This window comes from Daucus carota, chromosome 7, assembly GCF_001625215.2.
Source record: "Daucus carota subsp. sativus chromosome 7, DH1 v3.0, whole genome shotgun sequence".
Lineage (NCBI taxonomy): Eukaryota > Viridiplantae > Streptophyta > Magnoliopsida > Apiales > Apiaceae > Daucus > Daucus carota.
In genome coordinates this window covers 84,609-95,248 of record NC_030387.2, presented here as the reverse complement: position 1 = coordinate 95,248, position 10,640 = coordinate 84,609, and the positions used below count along the sequence as shown (strand labels likewise).

General features: G+C 37.1%; 1 protein-coding gene and 1 long non-coding RNA gene across 5 annotated transcripts; one reads left to right on the top strand and one right to left on the bottom strand.

The window, feature by feature from the left end:
• On the top strand, positions 1-8,899 carry LOC108196248 (pyruvate, phosphate dikinase, chloroplastic). 4 transcript variants are annotated; one of them, XM_017363444.2, is made up of 21 exons: positions 1-138; positions 754-1,033; positions 1,547-1,603; positions 2,028-2,261; positions 2,451-2,588; positions 2,742-2,904; positions 2,996-3,231; positions 3,332-3,460; positions 3,609-3,788; positions 4,175-4,312; positions 4,454-4,618; positions 4,703-4,864; positions 4,952-5,041; positions 5,803-5,941; positions 6,227-6,404; positions 6,727-6,856; positions 7,055-7,183; positions 7,311-7,448; positions 7,559-7,636; positions 8,255-8,346; positions 8,503-8,899. In XM_017363444.2, exons 2-21 carry the CDS (start codon positions 767-769, stop codon positions 8,543-8,545), a joined length of 2,886 nt encoding a protein of 961 aa, XP_017218933.1. In that variant the 5' UTR covers positions 1-138; positions 754-766; the 3' UTR covers positions 8,546-8,899. The 4 variants fall into 4 exon arrangements, with proteins under 4 accessions (XP_017218933.1, XP_017218932.1, XP_017218935.1 ...); XM_017363443.2 differs by having other exon boundaries at positions 129-246; XM_017363446.2 differs by lacking the exon at positions 1-138 and adding an exon at positions 150-246 and having other exon boundaries at positions 787-1,033.
• On the bottom strand, positions 7,781-9,092 carry LOC108196249 (uncharacterized). Its single transcript, XR_001801733.2, has 3 exons — positions 8,971-9,092; positions 7,998-8,115; positions 7,781-7,904 (listed from the first exon to the last, which is right to left on the bottom strand). It is a non-coding gene; the product is annotated as an uncharacterized LOC108196249 (long non-coding RNA).
• Positions 9,093-10,640: the final 1,548 nt, after the last annotated feature.

The window sequence follows — 10,640 nt, the reverse complement described above, 5'->3', positions numbered from 1 at the left end:
AAAACATAAAGTTAATGGTATGCAAATTCAGAATTATAATATTATAGATAACAATATATATGGATTAGAAAATTTTGGCCAGAAGGGGTAGTACGGGAAATTACGATGAAAGGCTCAAGTGAAGTCCAGCTTTATTGGGTATGATCACAGTTTCATGTCTTGCAAGAAACACCATTTTTAATTGTTTCAAGAATCAGTATATATATATTTATACCTGTACATATATCATCATTTGAAGCTGCACAGGTACGCTTTTATGTTGTAGTTGCATGCTTGATGAGCCTGCTGAGTATTACAACTAAGTTTCAGCTGCCTAGGATATATTTCGTTAGTTCAAACTTTTAGCTAATATTTGCACCTTACGTTTCTGTTTGAGTCTGCAATTTTCGACATTCAGTTACAGGACAATGAAATTTAATTCTGGTACAAGTGTTTCGGTTCGGTCCAGATAAATAATTGATGCTCCATAGTACTAGCGTTTTTTTTCCGTTAAATCGGGCTACTATGTCTCCAACGAGAAAAAATTGTTAATCCTGATTTGTAAATTGTTTGATCTGAACCAAGATTCCTGTGTGTTTATTGGATGCAAGAATGGAAAGAATACTAAACTCTTCCATGACTAATTATATATCATAAAAAGGTAATAAAATTAATGCATAACACACACAAAAATATTGATCGCGCCTAAGTAGATTAGATTTTGTACACAAATATGTTAAGTGTGATTTTATTTTAATTTTTTGGAATCTGCAGTGAAGTGAAGTGAATGTCTTCATCTTATGGCAGCAGTATGCTTTCGAGGTGTATTAGAAATACAGGGGATGTGTATACACAAAGATTGTTCAAGGAAAAGTATGCAGACCAGCAGATTGATAGTGTTGGACCTTTACCTATTCCCGTGGGGCAGAGGACGAGTCGAGTTCGACTCAGTTGCTGCCACTCGCCAAATAGTCGTGAGACTCCAGCTCGGGGTCCAAACCGGTCTCAAGCTATTCTTACTCCAATATCAGACCCTGCCAAGGTTTCCAAAAAGGTACATTTCATAGCACACTTGTAATTCTTCCCTGAATTGGAATTTTACTCTGCTAAATAAAATTCAACAATATGAAATTATTTGATCTGGCTTTGTGCAATTTTTGTGACGAAAGAAAAAAGGATCAGTGATTGAACTAGATAAGATTGCATCAGGATCAGGTATCATCAATTCCAATGTAAAAGGTTGTTACAGCCTATAGGGGATGGGAATGGTTTTGACACAAGTACATACGTCGGCTGTTGCAGTTATCTACTTATCATCTTAATACTCTAAATTTGTCCTATTACTGTATCTTCACCATGCATGCATCTTTTTGTCTGTAATCACTATATAAGAACTAGCAATCTTTTCATTTTACTCATCAACCAAAATCTTGAAAGCTTTTTGCTGTTAGGAACCATGAAGGTAATATTTAGTTTAGCTCACTGATGTAAAAAGAACTCGTACAAATGGCTTTCTTTAACTGGAGATGCTTAGATATAAGTCTGTGCTTTCTCTGTTTTCGTGCAGAGAGTATTCACATTTGGGAAAGGAAATTGTGATGGCAACAAGGCTATGAAGTCTTTGGTAAGTATTGTCAGCTCATCATTCCACTATAATAACTTGTTAGGATCTTCTAAAATGTAAGGAACATAGCTTAATATGTAACATGCTGTTTAGTATGTCCCTTGCTCGAGCCCATTTTTGTGATCGAAGAATGCATTGCTATAAGCCCATTGAGTGATTGAGACCACAATTAAAATCTGTGATTTCTTATTAAGTTATTATGTCTTAGGAAATCTAAATGTCTTCTCATGCTTATGACTTAATTCTCTGAGTTAATTCACCTTTGTTTAACTGATCTTCATTTTTAAGCTTGAAACTGTATTTTGAATTATACATTCCTCAGTGGTGGCACATTTCTTTCAGTTGCTGTCTATGATTATATGTCAGTGTGAAACGTCTTTTATGGATGAAATTTTTTGTATTTGTACCATATATGTGTATTTAGCTTGGAGGCAAAGGAGCAAATCTGGCTGAAATGGCAAGCATTGGTTTGTCAGTCCCTCCAGGCTTCACTATTTCCACCGAAGCATGCCAGGAATATCAAAAAAATGGAAAGAGTCTGCCACAAGGACTATGGGAAGAGATACTGGAAGGACTGGAGTTCGTGCAGGAAGACATGGGTGCATTCCTTGGTGATTCATCTAAGCCTCTTCTCCTTTCTGTTCGATCTGGTGCCGCAGTACGTATCTATTACTGACAGTGATAATTACTTAATTAACTTTAGAAAAATTCCTAGTTGCTGGATAGGTTTGCATGACCGGGAATATTTTGACTATCTTAATGAACTCAGAAGATTATGTTGCTTTGTCTGTATTACTTGCTTGTATCAGCTGCTTTTTTTACCACTTGCTATTATTCTCACTTTTAGATATCGATGCCTGGTATGATGGACACTGTCCTGAATCTAGGACTCAACGATGACGTAGTTGCTGGCTTGGCTTCCAAAAGTGGAGAGCGCTTTGCGTATGATTCATATAGGCGTTTTCTTGACATGTTTGGAAATGTTGTATGTAGTTTCCTCTTACTTCTAAACACTTTAGGTTTCTGTTTCCTTTTGGATTTGGCCAAACGACATGAAGTTTTTAAATTGCTTTTACTGTAATCTATTATCTGGATTTATTTGTTTTAAAGTTGTTCACAAATTTCTGTTTCTTGGAAGGTGATGGGAATTCCACACTCCTCTTTCGAGGAAGAACTAGAAAATTTAAAAGCTGTGAAAGGGGTTAAGGAAGACACTGATCTAACTGCTGCTGATCTTCAAGAACTTGTGGAGCAGTACAAGAAGGTCTACATCAAAGCTACTGGTGGAAAGTTTCCTTCAGGTATCAAGTATGGTCACCAACTCATTATGTTCACTAGATCAAGAGAAAATAGCTTCTGATTTCTGTTCTGCTTGCTTGTCTTCCTGTGCAGATCCAAAGAAACAGATGCAGTTGGCCATAAATGCAGTTTTTGACTCCTGGGACAGTCCAAGGGCCAACAAGTACAGAAGCATCAATCAGATAACTGGATTAAAGGGAACGGCTGTGAATATTCAAACTATGGTGTTTGGGAACATGGGGAACACATCCGGTACAGGTGTCCTCTTCACAAGAAACCCAAGTACAGGTGAAAAGAAGCTCTATGGGGAGTTTCTAATCAATGCTCAGGTCTGAAAGTGCTACATTCACTATGACTTTTTATCATAGATAATTATGAAGGCTTACTTATAATGCTTCTATTACTTGGCTGATAAGCATCTTTCAACAGGGAGAGGATGTGGTTGCTGGAATTAGAACACCAGAAGACCTGAACACCATGAAAAATTGCATGCCTGATGCTTACAAGGAGCTCGTGGAGAATTGTGAAATCTTAGAGCGACACTATAAAGATATGATGGTAAATTTGTAACAGTTTGAAGTCATATTGCTTGGCATACTTTTTCAGTATCTTAGCTGATAATATATTAAATTCAAAAGATGTCGTTCTTACATATGCAGAATTACTGTAACTGTAAAAATATAAAATGCTTCTTTGTTGATTACAGGACATAGAATTCACTGTTCAAGAAAATAGGTTGTGGATGCTGCAATGTCGATCAGGCAAACGCACAGGTCAAGGTGCAGTGAAAATTGCGGTAGACATGGTCAATGAAGGACTTGTTGATGCTCGCACTGCAATTAAGATGGTGGAGCCACAGCATCTGGATCAGCTTCTTCACCCGCAGGTATACATTTTGTAGAGGGAGCTTAACTTATATGCAATGCAGCTGATATTCTATCTAAATAAGCAGCATATATTTAACTCTGAGTATCAAACAGAGTCTCATGTATTAGTAGAATGCACGTTCTGCATTTCTAAACTTTTGAGTGCCATCAATATTTCTGTCAAGAGATACAAAAATCCTGGTCAGATGGTCGAAAACTTTGCAGCAATATCTTTTCTAATCATGATAGAACATCCACAACTCCTATCTGATTAACCATATTAATATCTTCTATATATATGTTGCAAAATTTGCATTTGGCAGGCAACCTAGCATAACTTAAACAGAAGAACCTGTCGACTTTGCATATTTCTTTAAATAACAATCTTGCGTCTTTATTCATCTAGTTTGAAAATCCTTCGGCTTACAAAGACAAAGTGGTAGCCACGGGATTGCCTGCATCTCCAGGAGCCGCAATAGGGCAAGTTGTATTTAGTGCTGAAGATGCTGAAGCTTGGCATGCACAAGGAAAAAGTGCCATCTTGGTAAGCTGACACTGGTTCTTATTCTTATACGATCTATCATTAACAACAGATAAGCTATAAGTTAGGCAAGAACACCTTCCAGCTTTTTCGCCTTGTTTCAAATGTTTAGGTTGGACTCATTATATGTAGTAATGATTGCAGGTAAGAACAGAAACTAGTCCAGAAGATGTTGGTGGTATGCATGCTGCTGCAGGGATATTGACTGCTAGAGGGGGGATGACTTCTCATGCAGCTGTCGTAGCCCGTGGCTGGGGAAAATGTTGTGTTTCTGGTTGTGCTGACATCCGTGTGAATGATAGCGAAAAGGTATTTTGTTTAAGGTCTTAATGTTGATACTTGATACTGCAGAACTTCTAGTGCAGTCATGATAATGTATTTGTTGTGGTGCAGTTGGTTGTGATTGGAGATTTGGTGATTTATGAAGGAGACTGGATCTCACTCAATGGTTCTACAGGTGAAGTGATAATGGGAAAACAACCTCTTTCTCCTCCAGCTTTGAGTAGTGATTTAGAGACCTTCATGTCCTGGGCTGATGAAATAAGACAGCTCAAGGTACAGCGGCCAATTACTTCATATCTTTTTGTTTAACCGATCCCTAGCTTTGTGAATGTTGCGAGATGACAATTTGCTTTGTGAAAGGTTATGGCAAATGCTGATACGCCTGACGATGCATTGGCAGCACGGAAAAATGGTGCTGAAGGAATTGGACTCTGTAGAACTGAGCACATGGTAATTTTATATTTCTTGTCTTCGTAGCATTACTTCTTCTTCTAGTCTGTGCCAAGTGCAACAGATTTTTACCTTCAAACGTATGTTTTATAGAAATTTAAGAACTTGTAGAACTGTAGAAGGTATAATCAAAATACAATAATTTATATATGAAGACTAGGCATATTACTGTTTCTGAATAATATTTTTAAGTTTTTGTGTTGAGGAAAGATATGAAACCTGTTAAGTGACCAACTTTCCTAAAGCCTGAAGGTGTTAGGAGGGCTTACCTGGATCATATTGTATTCTATCATTCCCCCTCAGTTGAAAGCCCATTTTTGGGTCGAGAGTTGATCACGGGTGCAGATCTTTCGGGGCATAAATTTGTCTTCGTGTCTTTAATAAATTATGAGGGGCTCACAAAAATCAAACTTGAGTCTCCCGCGCCTGAGCTCTGTCTGCTGTCTGTCTGGTCTTGAATCTGTCTGTTGTCTGCAATTGTACAGTTGAGGTGAGTGTTGAACAATTTAAGATCATGTTGGGGCCTTCCTCTGACACCTTAAGGTTTTAGATAGTTACTTAACAAAACCAACACAGTTGCATTTCATATTATTATCCTTCTGGAAAGAAATTTCAGTGAAGTTCGCATATTATTGTCTACTTCTGTAAGGATTAAATCAACATACATTGTATACTTTAAATAAGAGAGGCCATACTTATTTATCAGTGCATCCTAAATTTGTAATATTAGTTTCTAAGTTATTTTGCTTCGGGTTTTACAGTTCTTTGCTTCTGATGAGAGGATAAAGGCTGTAAGGAAGATGATAATGGCAGTTACACATGAGCAGAGGAAGGCAGCCCTTGACTTGTTGTTGCCTTATCAAAGATCCGACTTTGAGGGCATTTTCCGTGCAATGGATGGTACATTATTATCACTGATAGACATATATTATATCTATCTAATCCCTATATATTTAGGGGGTTGATCGCTACTATAGCAAAATTTTGGTAGGTTCAAGGCTTTGACGAAATGAACATTAATTTCTGCTTTTGTGTTCAGATTTGGCATCTAGTTTACTTGTGAATAGTAACAGAGTCACGATTGAGTCTTGAGTAATTGTTTTACTATGTACTATATGTTGATCAGCTGACTGATTTTAAGTTTCATCTGTTTTGAGAAATTATAATAATTTATTCAATCTACAGGGCTTCCAGTGACAATCAGACTTTTGGACCCTCCACTTCATGAATTTCTGCCAGAAGGTGACCTGGAAGAGATCGTTGGCGAACTAACTAGCGAAACTGGAATGAGTGAAGATGAAGTTTACTCGAGGATTGAGAAATTATCAGAAGTGAATCCCATGCTTGGCTTCCGTGGATGCAGGTGTTGTTGTCTATCTCTTAAGCTTCTTAATCCGAAGTTTCATCAAACAAGTACTTTCTCATTCTGTTTAGAATAATTCCTAGACATGATTAAATGGCTTTTAAAAATAGGCTGTAGTACATTATACTGCTATTAGTACGAATGCATTAGGCAACTTTGTCTTACTGGGGATCTCATGTACTAGATCAATACCTAGTGAATAGAGATGCTTGGACTTTTAAAAGGACTTGAGCAAATCGGTCTTCCAAAACTTGTTATAGTGTAGTCAAGAAATTTAACTGAATCGTAATTACTGATATCAGATTCAAATGCACATATACAGGCTAGGAATTTCTTACCCAGAGCTGACAGAAATGCAAGTGCGAGCAATTTTTCAGGCTTCTTTGTCTCTGAGCAACCAGGGTTTTACAGTCTTTCCAGAGATTATGGTTCCCCTCGTAGGAACTCCCCAGGCATGAATCTTCCTTTATATTTCTTCTTAATTTAGCTTGGTATGACAAATGTATCTTAGTTTATATGCGAACTATCTGATTATGCTACACAATTACTATATCTATCTGCAATGCCATCTTTTGTCTGTTAGACTGTTACCCTCCTTTTGAACAGCAATTATGGCAAATCTCATAAATGACTGCCCTAGTAAACTGCAGGAATTGAGACATCAAGTTAATCTTGTTCACACTGTCGCAAAAACAGTATTCTCAGAGATGGGCTCATCCTTGAGCTACAAGGTGGGCACCATGATAGAGATTCCTAGAGCTGCTCTTGTTGCGGATGAGGTCAGTTGAAATGATTTGTCACTAAAGTGTTATGATATGATGCTCTCAACCTAACGGCCTACGAGCGAATCATCATATCTTCAAGTAATACATATTGCTTATGTCTTATATACGAAATTTATTGTAGATTGCAATGGAGGCAGAATTCTTCTCCTTTGGGACAAATGACCTCACACAGATGACATTTGGATATAGTAGAGATGATGTTGGCAAATTTCTTCCCATATACCTAGCCCAAGGCATTCTCCAGAGTGATCCATTTGAGGTTAGAAATCTAACATGAGGTCACATGAGACTTTTATTAAAGTCAGCGGAACTATTGTTAAAAGTTTACTGTTGCTTTCTTGATATTAATAATGGAAAGTGTTGGCTCAGGTACTTGACCAGAAAGGTGTAGGTCAACTTGTCAAGATGGCAACTGAAAGAGGCCGAGCAGCTAGGCCGAACTTGAAGGTGATTGCAATTTTATTTTACTATATGGAAGTGCTTGCAGTTACATATTACATACTGGAACTTCTTATAATGAATATTTCCATCATCTCTTTGTTTCAAGTATCTGTTTTTAACTCATTAGGAAAATCATTTTACAAAGTACATGTTGCCACTTTGGCATCACAAGTCCATTTCTTGTGTTCTTAGACCAATATCTGACCATGCTTGCCAGGCATAACCTCTGATGTATACATAGATTGGATTGAGTTTCCCTGCAGAACCTGACCATCTGAAGTTCCATAAATGTATTAATATCATCATACAATATAAAATCACTTTTTGGATAAAACTGTAAATATATCGTATTCTTGATTATGCATACCTCAGAATGATAGGTCAAAATCTTGCAATTGATAGAGTCGATACTCAGTATTCTCCAACTGAATTCATAGCACACTGTAGACACGTACAATGCCCGGCTCCAATGTATGGGTATGGTACTGCAGGATTTACAGTTATTTACACTACCTTAAAAGCAAACAATGGAAAAAATTATGGAAGCAGTTCTAAGATTGCAGTCTGTGAATTCAATTTTCTTGTTTGTTGAGATCTAAATACGTATATGATGATGACAAACAGGTTGGAATATGTGGGGAACATGGGGGAGAGCCATCTTCCGTTGCTTTTTTTGCCCAGGCTGGGCTGGACTATGTCTCTTGTTCTCCATTCCGGTAACAATAAATCTAGTAGTCCTGTTTTTTCAACAATACAACTATGCAACTGAATTTCAACTGCCGATTTCCTTCGTTGCACTTGTATCTTTGTTTTATTTTCTCAGTATAAGTTTTCTAAAGAAAAACATAAAACTTGTATCATCTTGAATGCAGGGTACCTATAGCGCGGCTAGCTGCAGCGCAAGTTGCTGTATAAGAAGCAGTGTTTTGCAGTTTGGAATTGGGACTGAACTCTAAATTCGTCGAAAATGTTGATCTTGAATTCTTGATCAGTTGTATATAAATAATCACGAATAAACACATTCATCTAAAAACACACGTCATGCTGGATAGAAAAGAAACGGCAAGAAAACTCTATCATAACATAAACAAACAGAGGATTGTGCATGGTTGTAAATTATCATCATTCAACTATAAGGCATGCTTGCGGAGCAACAGTATTGCTCTCTGTACATGCTATGTGTGTTCTCTTAAACGCTAATAAATCAAAATGTGTATGTGTGTAATACTACGAATCTAGCTAATAAAAGTTATTTATAATTTTTCATTCTATTATCTCTTCATTCCATTCAATCTAAGTGAGTGCAACCTAACGATATTTAACAAACTCAAAAACTACACCTTGATAGTATTTGTCACGAAATTGAAACTCTGAAATCAGTCTTGTCGGAGGAGTTTTAAAGCACATCTGTATGGATTTGATCATAGTCCAGGACATCCTATCTGCAGCCTTCTTAAGGTTCTCAATCACCGTTGCAGAAAGTGTAAATTTATCTGGAAGTGTGCTCTAGTCTAGATTTTCTTCCCGAGACTCAATCGTCGGGTGTTCAATCTTTCTGGACAACTCTCAGGAAAAGAAATGACAAAGTCAGATGACCTCTCTTCGGGCACGTCCTGAGGGAGGGAATACTCTTTGTGTTTGGTTGATGAGAAGAGTCTTGTGGTGTAGTATGAGGTGAAGGTTCTTCCACTAGCTTGTCTTTTCCCTTGTCAGGCTTAACTGCTTAACTTTTCGAACCAAGACTCTAGTTTTGAGTCACAGTTTAAAGGGCGTGTTGTTGAGATATGAAAGCTAGTGGCGTCCTCTAGGTGAGTTGGGGAGTGAGCTTGATAGTCGGAAGAATGGGAGGAGTCCATATTTAGGCATGAGGTGAATGTTTCCTTAGAGATCTTTTTGTTGACTTTCTCTATGAAATCCAATGGGACGGCTTGAGGGCTACGGAGTGGAGAGGGAGCAAAGTAACGAGGAGGGGTTGTGGAAATTCCGTATCTCCCAAAGAACTCACGAAAAGGATTTTGTGGAGGAAACACTCCTTGTTTGCCAGCTATGAATGACAAATATATAAGAGCATCTCCAAAAGACTCTTAGAGCATCTCCAATAGACTCTTAGAATCACTCTTAAATATAATACTTATAAATTATTAGCTCTTAGCAATTTAGTGTACATGTCCTCCAACAATGTTCTTTATATCCACTCTTTATTTATTTTTATATTATTAAAAGTACATTGAACTCACAAAAAGACAAAAGAAATGTGGAAAGAAAGAGAGTAAGTGGAACAAACTTGTAATAAAATATTAGTTAAGAGCTATCTAGTGGCTCCTATAATTGAGGAGAGAGAAGAGACTCTTAAGCTTTTAAAAAGCCTCTAAGAGCAAGTCCAATGCTAGATGCCATATATCTATTGCTATTGCTATAATATAGCACCAAAAAGTGTTTTTTGGTGCTAAAATAAAACTTGCACTCCAATGCTAAGTTCTATAACTAGTTTCAAATTTAACCAACTCATTAACTTTTACCTAACTTCTATAAATTTTATTAAATATCTCCAATGCTAAGATGATGTGGCAACATGGATGGATCCATCCTTGGTTTCAAATATAGAACCAAGGATGCATCTATGCATGGATGCATCCAAATATAGCACCCCTTTGGAGTTGAGTTTTTTTACTTTTGATGCTATAATATAGCAATAGAACCAAGTATAGCATTGCATTGGAGTTGCTCTAAGAGTCTCTTGGAGCTCAAAATTTGGCATGGCTCTTTATTTTTTAATTTAAGATCTCAAATAAAGAGTCTATTGGAGATGCTCTTAAATAAGCTCTTAAATTGAAATTTGAGGAGGGAGAAGGAAATTTTTGCTCCAAGAGACTCTTAGTAGCTCTTCATATCACTAAGAGCCTCTTGTTTCTCTCTCCTCTCTTCTCAAAGTTAAGAGACACTACAAAGCTGTTAACTTATTTTTTACAATAAAATATCCATTCCCTCCAATTACATTTGAATTTGTATC